Here is a 22211-nt window from a genome sequence, read left to right as displayed (position 1 = left end):
ATATTCCTGTAGGAATATCCTGGAGATGAACTTCTGCTCGTTTATGATAAAGACTTCAGATATGGACTTAACTTCTATCTTATTGGAACTGAAGAGGGCAAGGAAAACTATTTAAATGTAAATGTACCCCAAACCTTTGCAATTTGTTGGTAATCAGAAAGAAACTGTGCCCCTGGGACAGGCCTATACATGATTATGATTATTCTCATTCATTTATTTCCGGTTCCTTGGGGCCCAGGTCAGCTCATGGCTCCCAGAGTAGCTGAGCTGTAAATGTGGGGTGAACTAAGTCACATATCTCAGGGTGGCAGGTACTCCACTTATTTGTTTGTCATCGACCAATAAGAGAGGAAACAGAATCTGGAGCACGGTGCTTTCAGCCACTCCCTGGCCGAGCGCCCCATTCTGCTCCCACCATCACTATGACTTTGGGTAAGTTACTGAACTTCTCCTCTGTAAAATGGTGGCACTAATAGTGCCCATTTCCAGGGCGGTCATGAGGATTGTATGATAAAGCCCTGGGCATAGTGCCTGGTACAAACCAGGTACTCCATAAATATTTACCATGAGGATTTGAAAGCGAAGTTTTAAAAAGACATCTTGGCCATTGGGCAGTTGAGGGAGCAGGAAGTGTCTAAGATGAGAAGAAAACAATGGAATAGTAGTTTCCAGGGAAAGATAATAACTTCATCGTTGGGGCGTTGCATTTGAGGTCATAAAAGCTAACGGATAGATGGGACTCACCTTCTGATCTCACATCCTTGTTTGGGAGGTAGTTAGTCACATATTAAAGAGTTGGTCAGATTATTTGAGAGATTTGCTTGGTTATCCCATAAGCAATAAAAATAAAGGCCAACCATAGAATTTTAAAATATTTGGAAGTTTTTTTAAGAAGTCTTTCACTTAGCCTTAAAATTTTCAATTTTATTTTTATGGCTGCTTTTCTGCATATGTTTAATTTTTTATTTTCATGAAATATTTCAAACATATAGAAAAGTACAGAGAATAATATAATAGCCACATAATCACCCTCTGCAATGAACAAATGCTAATATTTATCATACTTACTTCAAAACCTTTTATAAAAAGGAAATAAAATATTATTCATAGTGTTCTAGTCCTCTTGTATCCTCACTAATTCATTTTCCTCATACATCCCTATAGGAAACCAATATTCTAAAGTTGTTATGTATTCTTCCTGTCCACAGTTTTATACTTTTACCTATATGTATGCTTCACAAATACAGTGTATTATTCTTTTATTAATTTAAAATACACGTAAAATTGTATGTTATACAAACATTCTGCAACTTGTGTCTTTTACTGAATTATACAATTCCAAGATCTGTCCATATCATTACATTTAGATATTACTGTAATTACTTTGTGGTATTTTATTGTGTGATTAAACCACAGCTTATCAATCCATTCCCCTATTAATACACATTTGAGTGTCCATTTTATCACTATTACAAACAAAGTAGCAGTGAAAATCTATATGTGTATATATATGTTCGCCTTGTTGACATCTTGGCCTGAAAATATTCACTCTTTAATATTTAATGGGTATCATAATAATTCATATTTATGATCCTTTTGTCAAAGAACATTATGTTAAATTAGGGAAAAGTAGTTTTATATTTGACTAATAAGCTTTTAGCATTCCATATTAGTAAAGATGTGCCGCAAATGCTTTTTCTTATCACTCAGCTTTTTCCTTTTTTACTCTTCCATATTTTTCTCCTTTTTTCTTCTCTCCATGTCCTTGATAGCTCTTTCTTTTTCTTTCTTCATGCTTCCCTTTTTTGTTTAGTTTCCTTCCCTTAATTCAAAACCATGAGCCAACAAGGAAAAAAAAATAAGGAAGTGTTTAATGCATGTATTTTAAAGTAAACTTTATTACAAAATATATACATGTATGGCCATAAATTTTGAAATGTTATTTATTTTACTCTAGACCTCAGAAGTACCCGAAGAACAGGAAGAATATAAAGAACATATTCCTGAAGACACCTATGTTTATAAACCACCTATCTCTAAACCGTGGATTTCTTTGGGCAGTGAAAAAGAAATCGAGGAAGAATCAGTTAAGGAATCTACAAAACAGGTCAGAGGCTTAAATTTAACCTTTAGTAATTACTTCCCTGTAACTGAACAACAGGTATTCCTGAGGATTATGCCACACGATTAAATTGCATGTTTGTGTTGGGGATATGGTTCTTTCTGAGAGTAGACTAACCATTGTCTTAGGTGGATTTCCCAGGAGCTGTCCCCAAGAGGAGTATTTGTGTGTCAATAACTTATTATGAAAGTGTCCTATAAGAAACTAGGAAAAGGCAGCAAGACAGCCAAGTGGAGGAGGGTGCAGTCTCGGGCAAAAGTCTGGCAGAAGGTAGCCTTCCGCCTGAACCGCAGGGAAACTCTGGATTGTAAATTATACCTCCGAGTTGCCCCAAATGGAAGCAAGCGATCTAAATTTGCATATGCCTTATAACAGTCCATCACTGATGGAGATGTAAACTGATGGTCACTTCCTGTTCTTTGTGCCTGCGGGCAAAGTGATTCCCATAGCCCTAGGGCCTTCTTCCAAAGAGGAGCAGCAGGCACTGGCCATTGGAATCAAAATCACACCTTGCTGGATGAGTACACAGAAAGGTACAGAGGGATCCAAGAGGAGAGCATCTGGGCAGACTGCCAACATTGGCTACCACACATCCATTTTTCTCCAGAGAATTGATTATGTTATCTCTACTACTTACATATGTTTCAGAGTACATATAAAATTTCTCGAAAACGAAGTGAATTTGGTTCACGGATCAAGTTCAGTGACCAAAATGCTTCCAGTGTAAAAGATGCCTATATTGAATGTACAACCTACCCAGATAAAAATTTTGTCATTACACAACTTGAGAAAGATGTTGGCATGCAAGTTGTCCCCCAAACGAAGGACACAAATACTCAGACAAAATGGTAAGTATGTGGTGGGTTCATGTATATTTAAGGCAAATTATAGTGAAATCTAGCAAATTCCATGAATATTTTAAGAGATCTTTTATAATGAATAGAAAGAGATTAACAACGATAGCATAGATCTTCACAGAATCATTCAATTCAGGAAGATATATATTATTCTCTGTAATCTGCTCAACAAGCTCTTTAAAAATCTTAACAGGAAAATGAGATAAAAGTGTCTTAAGACTGTAAAGACCATGAAGTGGGAAAATGAGTACTATTAATAATTACAGTGTGACTTTCAGAGAAGGGGCCCTGACCATCTCTCACTTGGAATATTACAGTTGCCTCCTAACTGATTTTTTCCTTTCCACCCCAGTTTATGCTCTCCTCTACCATCTAGGTGATCGTTCTAAAACATAAATTCAGATTATGTCACTTCATTGTATAAATCTTTTAATTAGCATCTCCATTCTGCAGGTGATTTCTCCATCACCTGCAGAAATATATCCAGACGCCTTAGGGTGGCATACTAGGTCCTCCTTTCTCCATGATCAGGCACCATCCACTTCTCTAGCCTCATTGCTCCCTCATCCTAGACGACCCTCTGTTTGCTAGCCAGATGAGCTGCTTCCAGTTTCTGCCCATGTTGTCCCTCTGCATAAAATGCCCTTGACTGCCTTGTCCACCTGGGAAATCCCTCTTCACCTTTTTGGGGACCTCTCCTCTGGAAAGATTTCCTGGAAACACCAGGTAGAGTTGATCACTCCTACCCATGGGTCTCCACTACTGCTTAGAGCAGAGGTTCTTAACCGTTTTTGTTCCACGGACCCCTTTGCCAGTCAGGTGAAAACCATGGTCCCCTTCTCAGAATGTAGCGGCAGGTAGTTTTGTGACACTCAACATTGGAGGTCAGAGAAAATAAAGATAGGTTGTTTTTTTTTTCAATTCAAACTCATGGACCCCCTGAAATCTTTCCATGGACCCCACTCCTGGTTCAGAACCCTTGGCTTTGAGGTATCTTTAATGCAGAATTGCCTTCCTTCCAGTTTGCAATGACACCTTCACCATTTCTGTCTAAGACCTCATCAAAAGTACCGTAGTGTCCATATTTCTACCCACAGTCTCTTCAAAGCATTCTAGGTCTTTCCTATCAAGTATCTCACAGTTCTTCCAGATTCTACCCCTACACGTAAAAAAAGGTTTGGTATTTGCATAGCAGCAGCAGCCTCACTTTCCTGGTACCGATTTCTGTTTTAGTTTCCTAAAGGCTGCCAATGCAGTATACCAGAAATGGGTGGTTTTTATAATGGGAATTTATTAGGTTAAAAGCTTACAGTTCTGAGATCACAAAGCGTCCAAATCAAAGCATCATTAAGAGTTGCTTTCTCACCAAGTTGCAGCTGTTACTGATCAGGCAGGCACATGCTGGCATCATCTAAAGATGCTTTCTCTTGGAGCTCAGCTGTGGGTGATCAGGCACATGGCAGACATGGCAGGGCATAATGGCAACTTTGCCAGTCTCTGCCTTCTCCTCCAGGCTTCCTTTATCCCCAAGCTCAGCTGTGGGCTTCTTTTTTTTTTAAAGATTTATTTATTTATTTCTCTCCCCTTCCCTCCCCCCACCCCAGTTGTCCGTTCTCTGTGTCTATTTGCTGCATCTTCTTCTTTGTCCGCTTCTGTTGTTGTCAGTGGCACGGAAATCTGTGTTTCTTTTTGTTGTGTCATCTTGTTGTGTCAGCTCTCTGTGTGTGCGGCACCATTCCTGGGCAGGCTGCACTTTCTTTCGCTCTGGGCGGCTCTCCTTATGGAGCGCACTTCTTGTGCATGGGGCTCCCCTACGTGGGGGACACCCCGTGGACTTCCCGTGTGGTAGACGGACACCCTAACCACTGGGCCAAGTCTGCTTCCCAGCTGTGGGCTATTATGCAAGGTATATGACTCATCTCTTCCTTCACCTCCAAGCCTCATCCCTTTCAGCCTCTCAGGGTCCTCATTCTGTGCCTCTGAGCTCCACTGACTCCATCCTCTAACCTCCAGGACCTCTCTCTCAGCCTTTTGGGGTTTCTCTGCCTTGCTGCCTTTTTCTATGTCTGAAGCTTTTATCCCTCCATTTATAAAAGACTCCAGGAAATGATTAAGACCCACCCTGTGTTGTGCCCTACTGAAGTGACCTAATCGAAAGGTCCTTTTTATAACATAACACATGGGAATGGATTAGCTCTAAGGACATGATCTTCTGGGGTCCACCCAGCTTCAAACTGCCACAGATGGATTAAATTCCTAATATTTTACTGAGCGCTTAAATTATCTGGCACAGACACTGTTTTTAGAGCTTTGAATGTATTGACACATTCAATCCTTTTAATTATTCTGTGAGCCAGGTAATTTAAGGATTCCATTTAGACACAAGAAAACAGGCACTATAAGGTTAAATAATTAGCTCAGGGTCACGTAGCTTATAAGTGACAGAACCAGATTTTGAAACCTGGCAGCCTGACTCCAGAGCCCACACTCTTAAAGACAACTTGCCATGTGACCTTTCTACAGCCCCACACCCCAAGGTCAAGGAGCTCCCAAGTCTAGTGGATGAGACTGATGAAGATGCCACGAGGCACAATGCAATGCGATATGTTCAATGGTAAAGGTGGGACAGGGCCCTGAGAGCAGACAGGGAGGTAAACCTTATTCTAGAGAAGGTGCTGCCATCACTGCTGAAGAGTAAACTTCTTAGCTTTGTATATTCAGGGCAGGGTTTCTCAACCTTGGCACTAGTGATATTTTGCCAGTTAATTCTCTGTTGTGGAGGGTGAGGGGGTGGGGGGCTGTCCTGTTCACTGTAGGGTTTTCAACAGGATCCCTGGGCTCTACCCACTAGGTGCCAGTAGCACCACCTCCAAGTGCTGGCGAGCAAAAATATCTCCAGGCATTGCCAGATGTTCCCTAGGGGGCACAATCACCTTGATTAAGAATCACCTTAAGAACCACTGCTTTTGGTAAATTAAGGGAGGAGAGTGAAAAAGCAAATTTGGCAATGTGTTAATAGTTAATGAATCTCTGGATGAAAAGTATATGGGAGTCCTTTGTACCTTTATTACCACTTTTCAATAAGTTTAAAATTATTTCAAAATTAAAAGTTAAAAATATAAGAGCTTGTTAATTAAGTTGGAGAGAAATACACACAGACTTTGAGTGACAATGTCAATTGTCTAGGATAAAGAATATACTCAATGTATAAAATTTAAATGTAAAATAATATCTTAATATTATTATGACAGAGATAAGCCTTTGAAGTGTCACTTTTTTTTTTTTTTTGCTTTTCTTTGTTCTAATTTTTGATGTTCAATTTTCTTTTAATATGTTAGGACATATCCCAAAAATGCTGCTACACAATATTATCCCAGAGAATTCTCAGAAGAAGAAAAAGAGACTCAAGCACAATCAAAAAATTTGATTGATTTTCTTAACAATGTGTCTGTAAGGTAAAAATTTCATATTTAAAAAAATAAGACAAAAAATATATATGTGTGTTTATAATGACAGGTCCTAATTCCGTATATAGTACCTAGATAGAAAGTATGAAGGTAACGACCAGATGTGCATGAGCATATAACACATTCTACAGGTTCTCAATCTTTCCCTTCTATTGCTAAGCAACCTCATAGACCTCCCAAGCCAGGGCCACACCCAACTCAAGATGAACCTGTAAAAGCACATACAGGTGAATGTGAGAGGATGTCTTCCTAATTGCAGGTTAACAAGTATGTTGTATTTACCATGGCTTCTTTTGTTCAAGTCTTCCCTATTCCTTATGGCCCTTCTTGGCTTAGATAATTCATCACTGACTTTTAAAAAATGACAGGGATGAGATGAGGATGGCATGGATGTTAAGGATGATCATGATGATGACAACAGGAATTTGCAAGATTATCTTTGTAAATGAGAACCTGAACTCAATTCAGATGCACCTTTTGGATAAGTCACCTTTATCACTAATCCCTGTGTTGCCACCACTCTTTCTGGCTCTGAAAGAAAAATGTCTTCAAGAGCACCCTCCTGTTCACTCACACACCACCCACACACACTCCCACCTTGGTCCTGGGACCCTGGAAAAGCCCTGGGATGTCTAAACCAGAGACCTTTGACAAGGGCTCATCGTGTTGATGTCAGATTTCAGAGAGGCAGAAGCAGTGGTGGACACATCTTCCAGTTGTATCCAGTAAGTTGGTTTAGCTTCTTTCCAAAATTAAAAGCTTGGTAGTCAAGTTCATACATAGCCCAAGTTGAGATTTTTAAACTTTTTTTATTTTTAAGAAAACATCATTTGTTCTTTCAGACTAGGTTAAGAGGCCTAAAATTCCAACAGCTCTCAAAATTATTTACCTCTGCCTAAAGAGAATCTGATTAGAAGTGCATAATGAATTCAAAGAGTGCTCATTAGCTATCTACTGCTCACGCACAAGAAACATGCTATGTATTTTTTCCTATGTGGGTAATGAGAAAGAAATAAGGAAACCTACAGTTTCTTTTCCACCATATCAAAATTAAGTGGTCATTAAAAGCTTTCCTGATAAGAACATTAAAAATGAGAAGTCTGTTTTTATGTACAATCAATTTTGAGGAAAAGCTAAACCGTGAAGAAATAAAAATGTTCAGAATAAATAACTATAGTTAATTCTCAATTATCCACATAACACATCTTCTTAAGACCTAAGTTTTTATTCTTCCGTTTCAATTGCCATGCTTCCTACTAAAGAGAGGAACAGTGAATGACTTTGTAATTCCTGCCCTAAAATGTGGAAAAGAAAAACCAGAACTATAAGAAAAAAGAAAAAAATTGGCACAGGAATTAAAATAACACTACCCAAAGATAAATAAGGGATCCACATTTATATGACTGCTATACTTCTAACTTTAAAACTATTTAAAGTTTATTTAATTTTTTAAAATTAACAGAAGACTGGTTTCATTTTAGAATAGAGTCCTCTTTGAAATTAATCCTAAAGATCTTTTTCATAGAATTTTATCCAAAACAAACCTAATGGAACCATTATTTGCAAAAGAAGGAAATGATATGAAAGGAGACAGAGGAATGTCATATGTATTTACAAAGCAACTAAAAAGTTTTCATTTTGGGGTTTAAAAATTGATACTCAGGGTCTTTAACTCAGCCAGTGGTTTCTCTAGCCTCCAGCCCACATGGTAGAGTTGGGGGAAATCAAGAAACAGGAAACCAGAGAAACAGAGAAATGGTCTGTCTTTACTTCTCCCTTGTGGATTACTTCTGGTCAAGAGGGAAGAATCAGGAGACCAGACTCAAAACCCTGTCTTTGACTGCTCTCTTGAGAATTCCTTTTTCATTTGGGCTGAAACATAGAGATTTTTTTTCTAAACCGCTAACCAGTGCATTTATCTGAAACTGGGCTTCGACTTGGAAGTTCCAGGGCTGTGAACAAATCCTGCACAAGGCTTTTTAAAGTTCATGTACATATGAACTACCTGGAGAGCTTGTTATGATGCAGGTTCTTACTTAATAGGTCTGCATGGTCATGCTGATGCTGCTGGTCCATGGACCCAGGCTTTAAGTAGCAAAGTTCTAGAAAAGGCTTCTGTATTGAAAGAGGGAGTACAAGAAACATTTAACCAAAGCAGTAATCAGTTCAGCAGTGAGTGGTAGCTGTTAATCATTAATGACAGATATCAAATGGTGCCCTTCTTTAATTACTTTTTAGAAATATCTACTGTTAGTGTTTCTATTTAATTGTTTACGTAACATTTTTTCCTCTTATTTTAAGAAATTCATAATTGAGGACCACTCTTACAGCTTATCACACCAATTTTTTGAAAAAGGTATATGGACTTAGGATCATTGGGGTGAAACCTTGGATGTCGTTCTAATTATGGGAAAACTCCTAAGAGGCCATGGTAGTGAGCTGGGCTTTTAAACCCAAACATGAAAAGAGACAATAAACATTATAGTAACTGTCCTACAGCAGAAGTCTGTTACACTAGTGTCCCTAGACTATTAAAAGATGAGGTTAGCACTTAGATCATGCCTTAAAGTAGCAATATTAGTATTTTTAGCTGGATAATTCTTCATTTTAGGAACTTTCTTATGCACTGCAGGAGTTTTAGCAATGGAATTAAGCATGGTAGCAAGCCCTGGGCGTTGTGTCAACCAAAACCAATCCTTCTACACACACAAATTTCTAAAATCCAAATCTTCCCTTTTTGAGAATCTCTTATTTGTTGTTTTAGAATATAGATAACTATATATATAACTATATATCAGATATATTAGACGTAGTTATAGAGAGATTTGAGCTACAGTTATTTAGCATAAGTAATCATTTAGTACAGAACATGCCCAAGGAAATTGCCTTTTGTGCTAATTTGGGTTTTCCAGGAAATGAATGAGGAGACAGAGTTAGAGGTAGAGATATAAAGAGGGTTGTTCTGTGAAAAATAAAGGGGAAGAATCAGGATTGGGCTGGCAGAGCTTCAGACAACTCCTAGAAGCCCAACAGGGAGCTCCAGAGCAGAGACGGCCGGTTGAAGGAGTCCCTGTGTGGGGCAAAAGCTGGTCAATCCCTGGCATCCCCTCCAGGAATGGTGTTGGCATGAAAAAAAGAGGCAGACAATGAAAGCACTGGAGTCTGTCAAATCTTGGCATTCCTTGCAACTTAACAGCAAGTTCTTTCTTTAAAAAAGTTCTGAGTAGGGGAGTGGATGTAGCTCAGTGGTTGAGCACCTGCTTCCCATGTACAAGGTCCTGGGTTTACCCTTAGTACCTCCTAAAAATCTGAGTAGTGTGCCACCATTAATTGTTTTTCTCTTAAGTCATTTATTTCAAATGGGGTTACTCATTAGTTACAAATATAACCAAGAATAATTTTTCTTTTACTATAAATGAAGTAGGAGGTGCTGCTGAAATTGTCATACCATTTAATACTAAAATCGAGCAACCTAATGCTTTTCTTTTGCAAAATAGTGTTGAAATAGCGATGCAGCAAAATGAAATTATGAATGCATTTACTGATGACTGGAAATGTCTGGCTGAAGAAGAAGGCACCTTTGGGGACAAGACTGATACCCACCTGAAAGAGTACCAGTCCTTCACCGACCTTCATAATCTAGTGGAGAAAACCATTACCTGTGTCTCATGGCATCCAACTATCTTTGGTGAGACTGAAATGACGTGGGTGCCCTTGTGATGATATTGAAACAGTCTATTGCTTTTATACCTACCATTGTAAATGAGCCCAATTTCAATAAGATAACTTCTAATTGCTGAGTGCCAGGCACTACCTACCAAGCACTCTTGGTGTCTTCTCTCAGTCATGTGCCCTATGTGTGGAATATGCATTATGATCTCTATTTTATATTGAAAAGACTGGCTCACAAGGCAAGGAATTACCTTACTGAGGTCACACAGCTGTTGCAGGGCAGAATCTGGATTCATCTCCTGCCTGATGGACTCCCAAGGCTAAATTCATTCCTCCTAACATTCTGACTCTCTGATTACTGGACAATGTAGGAAACATCTCCTTTAAAGAGCTTAAGAAATATTTAGACTGGAGAAGCAAGAAATTGCTTAGGAACCTATATGTATTTTAATATGTGTGCATCCAAATCCCCAGTATTTGCTTTGTTTAAACACACAAAAAAGATTTTGTGTTTGGTTTTGGAGTTTTTTATGTGTGCAAAAAGGACCAATGTGGGAAGAGGAAAAGAAGGGAAGTCCTTGTCTCTTCAGTGGTCCCGTGTTTGCACATTCCTTGGCTACTGCGCACTGTCAAGGTGAATGCCCAGTTAGAGCAAAGATGTTAAGAGCCTTTCTTTCAGGCCTTCACCCATGCAGAAACAGCCTCCGTGCTCCTGCTCATTCCATATCTGATTTTTTTAAGTTTTCATTTTTATTGCTCTATTGAAATATAATTGATATACAGGACACTGCATATATTTCAAGTGTGCAATTAGGTAAAGTCTTGACATATGCACACACTCATGAAACCATCATCACCACAATCAAGATAGTGAACACATCCATCACCTCCCAAAATTTCTTCATATCTCTTTGAAATTGCCCCCACCCCCAGGACCCCAAGGACCCACACATCTGCTTTCTATCCCTATACATTAGTTTGTATTTTCTAGAGTTTTATGTAAAGGAATCATACAGAATGTATTTTTTAATTTCCATCTTGCTTCTTTCATGCAGAATAATTATTTAGTATTTTGAGATTCATGCTGTTGTGTGTCTCAATAGCTGACTCCTTTTTATTGCTGAGTAGTATTTGTTTATCCATTTCTTTATCCATTCATGTATTTTTGAACATTTAGATTTGTTATAGGTTCCAGTTATTACAAGTGAAGCATCTATGAACATTTGCATGCCTTTGCACGGATATATGCTATGTTAGCCAGGACTCTCCAGAGAAACTGAACCAACAGGATACATGATGTATGGATATATACACACACAGATTTGTGTGTGTGTCTGTGTGTATGTGTGTGTGTCTGTGTGTATGTGTGTGTGTGTATGTATATATATATATAATGAATAATGAATATATATATAATGAAATTTATTTTAAGGAATTGGTTCCCACAAGTCTAAGTCTGAATTCCTTAGGGCAGGCTTGAAATTCTAATAAGAGTGATGTTGAAATCTTGAGTCCAGATTTCTTAGGGGAAGGCAGCAGGTTCCAGGAAGCATTGACATTGAAGTTTTGGAGTCCAAAATCTGTAGGGGAGGCAAGCAGGCCACAAATTCAGAGTCGGGTAGAGGGGATAGTCTTGAGGCAGAATTTCTTTGTCTTCTGGAAACCACAGTTCTCGGTCTTAAGGTCTTCAACTGATTGGATGAGGACAACCTATGTTATTGAGGGTAATCATCTTTATTAATATCAACTGCTTGCAGACGCTGGAATCAATCTACAAAATACTTTTACAGAAACATCCAGGCCAGTGTTTGACCAAACAACTGACACCATAACCTAAGCAAATGGTTACATAAAATTAGCCATCACAGTCACCCCTTGTCAACGTGGCACAGCTCCTTAAAACATACTTAAAATCTCCTAATAAAGACAATAACAAAGACATGTAAAATTAACCATTACATATGCTTTCATATCTCTTCCATGAGGACATGTGGGAGGACTGGCTGGTGTACAGAGGGTGACCAACTATCACAGTTTGCCTGGCACTGAGGGGGTGCCCAGGACTGAAGGGGCTCCTGGGATTTTCAGTTTTAAAATTGGGAAAGTCCTGGGCAAACTGGGAGGAGTTAGTCATCCCACCTATATGTGTAACATTTAAAGAAACAGCCAAGCCATCTTCTAAAGTGGTTGCATGATTTTACATTCCCACCCACAATGTGTGAGACTTCCACTTGTTGTGCATCCCCAACACTTAGTATGGTCAGACTTTTCAATTTCAGCCATTCCAATCATTATGTAGTGGTATCCCATTGTGGTTTTGATTTACATGCCCCTAATGATTAATGAGTTTGTCTCTTTTCAAAGAAAATTCTCAGAACAAGCTTACAGTAGACATAGCAAATCACGTGCACTGACCTCAAAAACAGTCATTTCTTTCCCCAAGCTTTTAGATGCAGAAGGAAAGACTTGCAGCTAATGATACAGTTATGCAACATTAGTAAGATGATAACCCTTCCCCTGCTGCTATGAAACCATAGTTGAAATAAAGAACACCAAGAACAGCTTTATTTTACTTTAAGCAGTAAGATCCTGGAAAAAAGATAAATGAGGAAAAGTAGGTGTTTTCAATAAATTTATGCTAATTGAACACAAAAGCTAGGGGTCTCTGGCAAATGTGACAAGCAAATGATGCTCTGTGCTGTCAGTTATTAATGCACCTGCCTTATAGTTTGCAGAAACATGGAGGTAATATTCAAACTAATGTGAGGATTAAATGTGATAGTGATTATAAGCACTTAGCACACGGCTGGCACATCATAGCCCTCATTCAGTGTTAGATTATCCCTTTTATCATTATTAGTATTGTTGACCAGGCCAACTGCCTCTTCTTCCTATAAAATACTAGCTCTGGTTATCAAAACTGACAATATTACGTATGTTTTGTGCTTGAATAAGCAAAGTGACACCTTACGGATTCAGCTAAATTGTCACTGTCCAAAAGAAATAAATGCGAATCACATATGTATTTTTAAATTTTCTGGTAGCCATGTTAAAAGCCTAAAAAGGAACAGGAGAAATTAGTTTGATAATGTATTTTATTGAACCCACTATATCTAAAATCATTTAACATGTATTAGTATAAAAATTGGTAATATGATAGTTTACATTTTTTTATTTCTTACTAAATCTATGAAACCCAGTGTGTACTTTATACTCCTAGCACATCTCAATTCAGACCAGCCACATATAAGTGCTAAATAGACGTGTAGTAGTGGCAGCCATAGTGGACAATGCACCTGTAGGAAAAAACTTGGTCTCCTATGGAATATTTTTACTTGAATTTAATCAAAATGGAAATGAATAGTGAACATGCAGGAAAGCAGAAGCTAAAAACATTTCTTGATGTATAATTACTATAGATTTTAATTTCTAATTGTTTTTCAATCCAGGGCTAATAGCCGTGTCAGTCGCCGTAAGGCTCTCCTTAGAAGACAGAGTCCACTTCTCTGGCAAATTATTGCTGCAACCATCGCTGATTCTTTTCTGGAGTTTCTCTGATCCCATACACCCACAGGTAGTTAAAGAGAGTTGTCGACTTGAGTCTACTATTTTATTTTTTTTAAATATATATATTTTTTATTTATTGTTTGCACTTGCTGTCTGCTCTCTGTGTCCATTTGCTGTGTGTTCTTTCTGTGTCTGCTTGTCTTTTCTTCTTCTCTTTCTCTTTTTTTCTTAGGAGGCACTGGGAACCAATCCTGGGACCTTATGGTGTGGTGGGTTAATTATTGTAGACTCACAGCTCAAAATGACAGCTCTCACTCACTTGCTTAAGCCACTCACTCCCTGGTCTGCTGTGTCTCTCACTATCTCTCCTTTGCTTCTCCCTTTGTCGCATCTTCTTGCTGTGCCAGCTCTCCAGGGCAGGGCTGTCAGTTCTCCAAAGCGCAGGCCAGCTTGCCTTCACCAGCAGGCCCTGGGAATCAAACCTGGAGCCTCCTGTATTGTAGATGGGAGCCCAATCGTTTGGGCCACATCTGTTTCCCCCTACAAATTTCTAATACCACTATCACAAATTTCTTTAAGAATTTTAATTACAAAGGCTTATAATCAATTAGTATTTTAAACTCTCAGATTTAGGCTTTCTTCAATTCAGAATTTGTCATTCTATTTGAGGAAACTAAAGCTTACATTTAGTTTATTGGAAAAGTTTGTTGAACAAATAAACATGTTTTGGTTTTTTTTTCCAAAGACTGTCAGAGGAATATTTAATCTATTTCAAAAAGCAAACTATTCTGTGGGCTTTGTTGAAATACTGAGTATGCAAAAGGACTTTAGCTTCACATCTATTTCCTCAATTCTAAGGATCAACAGGTAGGTGGCAGCAGTCAGTAAAGATGAGAAAACAATGGGAGTCACTGGGGCTGGGGCGTTGGCACATTGGGATTGGTTAGTAATCATTCAAACCAATTCCTGCTCACTTTGCGTTCACAGGGTGTCTTTTTTTCCTTCTGGGTTATTCTAAGTTTTGCTCATGCTCCCCTAGTCAACTCTGTGGGGAAAGAAGAAAGCAGAAACTTGTCCTTGGGTTAGATAAGCCCCTCGTTTTTCTTCTAAGAGGGAAGTGAAAGTTTTAATAAGTTAATAAGGGACGGGCTGTTCTGCTGGGTTTCAGTAAGTGTGATTTTTACTGTTGTCGTTAGGCAAGGTTTTCTTCCAGGTTAACTTCTTTTAACTTGTGCATCTCCTTGTGGTTAGGGCTAATTAAGTTTAATCTGGCTGGAGCTGTTAAAAATGATAAATTCTCTCCACAGGCTTGTGATAAGAACTAGGTCATTGACTGAAAAAGAAATGGAAACGTTTACAACTTAGGGAAAGTTTTGCAGTGGGGGTTATGAAAAACAGATCAGGGTCTGCTACATTGGCAAGTGCACCTTCAGCCTTTTGTTCCAAAATGTCCGCCTGGTCAAGAAAATCCAGTAATCTGGAATTTTGTGTGAAATCTCCCAATTGTTAAATAGTTCAACTAAAATCTATTCAAAACCCACACACACAAACAAATAACCAAAAAAAAAAACCAAAACACCACAAAGCAATTAGCAAGTCATATAAAATAAGACTGAAGGCTAGGTTCACTCCACAGCATTCCAGTTTCCATTATCTGCTAAGACTTTTTCTTATGGGGGAGGGTGCTTCATGGTGTTGGATCACGTTATTCAATGTGCATAAATGTAATATTTTGTATCCAGAAAGTATTCTATAATTAAAGCCTTTCTTTAATAAACCTTTCTTCCTTAATTCATCTGAATTAAAATAGTTCTACTATAATAGATCCCGGATAATTTTAATTATTGTAGACTCAGATCTCAAAATGACAGATCCCTAGCACCGTCCTTTTTGAACTGCTTACTGGAAAAACGGTGCCATTCTCTTTGTGAGGTTTTCTAACTTTTACCCTATAAAACTATTCTCCACTCTGCACCGTCCATGGAAGTGTGACTAATTTCCAGGTGACTAGGAAAAGGAGAGAGACACCTTTCCTGTATTTTGAAAAATAGCTTTAAAAGGACAAGCAAATAATTCCTTAAATGAGTAATGCAAATGTTTTCTTTTTTGTTAGTTTGTTATAGTCAAAACTATAGGAGACTATAAAAAGAGATTTTATTTTCAAAAGTAGAGCTTTTTCTAGAATCTACAGAGTACTAAATAAACCAAAGTAATTCACCCCAATTCCAGTTTGAAGCCTTGACTCAGCCACAACAAACCAAAGACATCTGGGACCTTTTTTTTAATCTTTTAGGCTGTTCTGCTTGGGCCACACAGTGTTTAAGGACAATAACAAGCCAGCTGCTTTGCTTAGTGCAACAGAGCAGCACAGCTGCTGACTATTATTTAAGTGTCTGCTTCTTCATACTTTTGTCATTCCTGAGGGTACTTGAATGTGTTCCCCCTCTGGAGTCTGTATTATTTTAACATTGGAAATAGGGTCAACGGCAATAACTCCATCTTCCCCAATTAACATTTATTTTTTAGTTCCCATTATGTGCTTGTCTAGGTTTATAGAGGAGAACAAAACAAACATCCCTGCTCTCACAGCGCTTACATTCTACCCTCTTTGAGAAAACAAATTTCATAACTTTTGTTTATAAAAATTAAAACAGCCCCCAACAATGGCACACCCTTAGCTTCCCATGGAAGGTGAGGAGGGGGAAACCTGGTTCCCTGCTGAGAACATTAGCATGCTCTGTTACACATTGCCAATACCCACGGTTTAATTCAACTGAAGCAGTTCCCAATCCAGAGGTAGAATTCTGTGAATGGACCATGGGCACATTTCTTATAGCTAGCTAGTGAAATTAGACTTTTGACTGCCTTTATATTGTTTTCTAGGCATGATTTCAATAGTTTTCTCACTCTTTCTTGAATTTGCACGGTTTGCTTTAGTTGATGCTGGAGAGCCCAGATGACATCTTCTGTTTCAAGTTCTGTCCAACTGACCCTTATATCATTGCTGGTGGCTGTATAAATGGACAGGTATTTATGACAGTTTTAGTTATTATTAATCTGTATGACAGTCCTTAATAAGGTTTGATTGGTAGTTTTTTTTAACTTAAGAATTCAACTCACCAGATGGAAGGAGTGCTGACTGTGTGCCAGTTTCCATACCAGGACCTAGGGTAACAAGATGTGTTAGATATGGCATTGGTGCTTAACTGCGGCCCTCCAAAAGCTATGTTCAAGCCCTAAGCCCCCTTCCTGTGAATGTGATCCTTTTTGGAAGCAGGATCTTCGAAGATGCTGCTAATTAAGATGAGGCCAAACTGGATTATTAGAATTGGGCAAATTAGGCTAATTCATATTGAACACAGAGAGAGAAGACAGCCATGTGACAGAGGCAGAGATTGAGTTATGCCCAAACCGAGGAATGTCATGAGTTGATGCACTCTACCACCAATACCCCGTGAACGTCACACCTTAATTCAGATTTCTAGCCTCCAGAACTGTGAGACAATAAAGCCCTGCTGTTTTAAACTGCCCAGCTCTGTGATACTTTGTTACAGCAGTTCTAGGAAACTCAGTACTGGAGGTGTTCAAAGTGTAACTCAGTTATGAAAACTGAAAATGCAAAACCATATCAAATCTATCTGTATTGCTGGGATAGAACCACACATTTGCGAAAGACTAGGTGGAAGAACAAAAATTGCAGCCCTGGGAAAGAGGGCCAATAGGTCTCTTCTGAAATTTCCCTGAGGATACGTATAGCAGTTTGATGTGATTATGAATTCCAAAAATACATATTGGATTATGTTTATAATCTGGTCTGTACCTGGGCATGATTAAGTTAGATTAGGACTTTGATTGGGCCACTTCATTAGGGCATTGAGTCCCCACCCACCAAGGGGAATCACACATAAAGGGCATGGCAAAGGACAGAGTTGAGTGTTTTTGATGTTGGGGTTTTTGATGTTGGAGTTGATGCTGAAGCCTTAAACTGGAGCCTGGGGAGTAAGCACATAGAGGAAAGAGAAGCAAGCCCCAGGAAGAGAGGAATCCTGAGCCCAGGAAGAAGGAAACCCTGGGAGGAGAGGAACCCTGAACCCAGAGAAGAGCAAGACCCTGGAAGAGAAGAACCCAGGAAGCCTGAATCCTCACAGACATTGGCAGCCATCTTGCTCCAACAAGTGAAAATAGACTTTGGTGAGGGAAGTAACTTATGCTTTATGGCCTGGTATCTGTAAGCTCCTACCCCAAATAAATACCCTTTATAAAAACCAACCAATTTCTGGTATTTTTCATCAGCACCTCTTTGGCTACCTAATACAATAGAGATTAGGGTTTGATCCTAAATTAAATAGAAGTTCACTGGAAAATATAAAAACATTATTGAATATATAAAACTGTACACAAGTTTGCTTTTTTCTTCTTTCCCCTTTTAATTAACTAATTTCTATCAAATTTAGATCCTAACTTCCAATAGACCATTTCTCTAGTGAAACAGAACAAAAATCTGAAAGTTGTTTCTTGATCAGCATTTCAATTCATTATGATCCAATGGGTTTGACCATTACACAGTCTTTTTCTGTACAATTAGGACAACAACCTTGTAGTTGAAATTTAAATGTCTGCACTTTCCATGCCCATTGATCTGGAACTAAAGCACCCAGAAAAACACATTTTCTTCTTCAGTTTTGTTCAACAATAGTTGATGGTCTGACCCAGCCCTGCAAGTCCTGAAATACCTTTTTCCTCATTACAAAGGAGCCAAACTTTCTCCTTTTGTTTTAGAATACTTTAGAAAGGGAAATGATGAAAATAAAATCACTCACAATCCTGTCACCCTGATTAAAAAAATATATATTTTAGTGTACATTTCTTAATCTTGCAAGTTACCTAATCTAATTTAGTATTGCATATTCTACTGTTTTCTCATTCTTCAGAAAATGGCCATTATCTATTCAGTTAGAGGAAACCATCATTTCCCAACTTTTTTGGACAGTTGGATAATTGAATTTAACTGTGGAAAACAGACTGTTTGCCCTGGTTCTAAAGCAGTGGTTCCCATAATCATAGCACATTAACAAAGACAGAGGAAGAATTCCCAAAACAGGGAATTACATGATGTTTATCTTGGATTTTTAAAAACAATTTATTTATTTATCCCCCTGTATTAGTCAGCCAAAGGATGCTGATGCAAAAATCAGAAATCTGTTGGCTTTTATAGGATATTTGTTTGGGGTGCAAGCCCACAAATATAAGGCCATAAAGCATAAGTTACTCCACTTACCAAAGTCTGTTACCACATGTTGGAGCAAGATGGCTGCCAACATCTGCAAGGGTTCAGGATTCCTGGGTTCCTCTCTTCCTGGCACTCGTTTCTCTCTGGGCTCAGCTCCTCTGCTCTCTCCACAAGGCCAGCTGTAGACTATCAGGCAAACTGCTCATCTCTCTTCCCAGGACCTCTGCTGTGTCCCATGGAGCCATCTCTCCTTCCTCACATATCTGCTTCTCTGTGTGTTTACTTCCCAGGCTCCAGGATCAAAACTCCAAACTCCCTTCTCTGCAGTCCAGTGTCTCCCCAAGGGGGTGGGGACTCGACATCCTACTGACATGGCCCAGTCAAAACCTCAATCATTATTTAATCAAATAAAAGGGAAACCTCTGAATCCAATATAATCTAATATGCCCAGAGGAACAAACCAGTTTACAAACATAATCACATATCTATTTTTGGAATTCATAACCAATATCAAACTCCTATATCCCCACCTGCTGGTATTTGCACTCGCTGTCTGCTCTCTGTGTCTGTTCATTGTGTGTTCCCTTTGTCTCCTTAGCTTCTTTTAAGGAGGCACTGGGAACCAAACCTGGGATCTCCCAAGTGGGAGGGAGGTGCACAATTACTTGAACCACATCTGCTCCCAGCTTGTTGTATTTCTTGTTGAGTCTGCTCATTATGTCTCCCTTTGCATCATCTTGTTGCATCATCTCACAGTGCCAGCTTACTGTCTTGCTCATTTTCTTTAGGAGGCACCAGGAACTGAACCAGAACCTCACATGTGGTAGGCAGGAACCCAACACCTTGAGTTACATCTGCTTCCCTATCTTGGATTTTAAAACATACTGGCAGTTATCAACACAAAATCAATGTGCTGAAAATACTTTTATAATAAAGGAAACATTCTTTTTTATATTAGTTTTAAAAGTTGCATTGGGGTTGCTGACTTACTTAAGATGTAGGCTAAAGTTGATTAAAACTCAAGGTGAGTGGTTTATCAGGTTACACAGCAGTAGTAGGTAAATTATCATATTACTAATTTTATATTGATAACATGTTAAATCATTATGTATATTAGGTTAATGAAAATATATTATTAAAATTACTTTTACTTATTTATTTTTATGTTTTAATGTGGCTACTAGAATAAAAACTACATATATGGCATTATATTTCTTTTGCATGGTGCTGACTTAGAGAAATTCAGCAAAAATCATTTTTTAAGCAGATGTAGCTCAAGTGGTTGAGCACCTGCTTCCCACATATGAGGTCCTGGGTTCAATCCCTAGTACCTCCTAAAAACAAACAAACAAGCAAATGAAAAAAACCAGCTCTCACATTGGGGAGCAAATGTAGGCCAATGGTTGAGCACCTGCTTCCCATGTATGAGGTCCTGGGTTCAATCCCCAGAACCTCTTTAAAAAAAAAGCAATAAAAAAAAAACAAACGCAAAGAACTATAAGACCCTAAAAATATGTTGAAATAACATTTATTTCTGTTTTAGATTGTCCTTTGGAATATTACTGCACATGCAGATCGCATAGAAAACGTTAAGACAGGTGGTAGCAGAAGTAAAAAAGTCACACTCAAGGTTAGCTTTTTATAACTTTCCATTTGCAAGGTTTTTTTTCAGTTCAGGACTTTATAAAAAAGTGCCTAACAGAGTTGCCAATCTTAACAAAAATTCAATAGTAAAATAAAGGGTGTTGTTTCTCAAGCCTTCACATCTGCATGTGGACATGTTCTGAAACTTTTTGATGTGGATCCTTTATTAGAAACACAACAAAACAAGTTGCTTTGTCTATCCCTGGCATATTAGGTCCTCCCTCCCTCCCTTCCACAAGATGAAGGGACCAAGCAATGTATTTGAAAGAGTACTGGAGAGAAGGGCTAAGTATCCACTTTCCAACTCATAGTCCTACGAATTTGAACACACTAATGTCACCTCACATCAGGGAGAATGTTTTCTCATGTACAAAATGAAGCAACTATAATTCTGATATACCATGATTTTGTGAAACTGGATTCTTAGGTTAAGTGGTTTGGGAAAAGATTCCTCAACTCCCAACTGAGTACATACCTACCATACTGCAACCCCCTCCTCTTCCCATTCTTTAGCCTTAACACCAACAGGTCCCTTACCAAGGAACAGTGGGATTCAGGCGTCAGGGTGCACACAAAGCTATGCTCCTTCAAAACCGGGATTTCAGAAGTCAATAAGTCTCCCTAAATTTAGAGGCAAATATTAGACTAAACTGAAAAGAAAAGTAGGGAATCCGATTCCCTAAATACATGGTACATAAGAAACACTAATTCATGTTTTCATTTGCACTAGCATTTCTCCATGTGTTTGGACGGGTTTGGTGAGTGAAGTATAAGTTTATTTGTCAATTCTCTGAAACTAGCTTGTAACTTCCTTTTACCCTTCTTCCAGCCCATGTTCCTCCTTGAACCAGATAGCGATAAAGAAACAATGTACATCAGACATTGTGCTGTCTCCTCGATAGAGAGTGGACATAAGAAAGTAATTACAGACATTCATTGGCTGTCGGACACATTCGAGGTGAGTCCTGATGCCTCCACACTTTTTTTCCTGCTGGATTGTAAATTTCCAGAAGATTTGATCCAAAGAGAATGTTTCAAGTCAACAGTTAATATATATTTACATTGTGAAATAACCAGGAACCAAGAACCAAGTCATCATTGCCTGACTTGGAGATGAGAAAAAGCCCAGTCTTTCAATTTTAATGTTCTTTGTATATTATATAATTTTACTGTGGTAACAAATAAACAACATAAAATTTCCCATTTTAAGTGCTTACCAATATACAAGTTAGTGGTAGTAATTATATTCACAATGTTGTGCTTCCATCACCACCATTAATGACCAAAACTTTTTCCATCATCCCAAACAGAAACTCCATACACATTAAGCATTAATTCTCTATGCCTCCACCCCCCAACAGGTAATCTACTTTCTGCGTCTATGAATTTGCATATTCTATGTTTATTTCATATAAGTGTATTCACACAATATTTGTCATTTTGTGTCTGGCTTATTTCAATCAACATGAGTGAAATAAGCGTTCATCCATGTTGTAGACTGTTGAAGAAAAGGGGAGTGCTCACTATGACATGGAGATTGAGGGTAAGCAGGAAGCTTTTGGGGAAGCTCTCCCAATGGAGGGGGTCTGAAGAGTAGACTTCAGCCCGCTTCTGGAAAGGGGGCATTTGAATTTATACAGTACATTCCTAGGCAGGGAAATGATAGTCAGTGGGAGGAGGTTAAGTGTCCGAGTGAGGTTCAGGGGCCAGTA

The 22211-nt window shown here is 38.5% G+C and overlaps 1 protein-coding gene across 3 annotated transcripts in view; it reads left to right on the top strand.

Moving 5' to 3' along the window:
• DNAI3 (dynein axonemal intermediate chain 3) overlaps positions 1-22211 on the top strand; it is a 106270-nt gene that overhangs the window by 25106 nt on the left and 58953 nt on the right. For 2 of the 3 annotated variants that reach the window (XM_058303233.2, XM_058303236.2), the window contains 9 exons: positions 13-117; positions 1958-2107; positions 2771-2970; positions 6318-6434; positions 9944-10134; positions 13568-13692; positions 16563-16652; positions 20399-20485; positions 21329-21457. In XM_058303233.2, coding sequence (XP_058159216.1) covers positions 13-117; positions 1958-2107; positions 2771-2970; positions 6318-6434; positions 9944-10134; positions 13568-13692; positions 16563-16652; positions 20399-20485; positions 21329-21457 — 1194 coding nt within the window. The remainder of the gene's footprint in view (positions 1-12; positions 118-1957; positions 2108-2770; positions 2971-6317; positions 6435-9943; positions 10135-13567; positions 13693-16562; positions 16653-20398; positions 20486-21328; positions 21458-22211) is intronic. The other variant, XM_058303234.1, reaches the window with a different exon arrangement.

Source organism: Dasypus novemcinctus, chromosome 9, assembly GCF_030445035.2.
Source record: "Dasypus novemcinctus isolate mDasNov1 chromosome 9, mDasNov1.1.hap2, whole genome shotgun sequence".
Classification (NCBI taxonomy): domain Eukaryota; kingdom Metazoa; phylum Chordata; class Mammalia; order Cingulata; family Dasypodidae; genus Dasypus; species Dasypus novemcinctus.
Note: the sequence above shows the minus strand (reverse complement) of the source record. Positions and strands in the feature narration are given on the sequence as shown.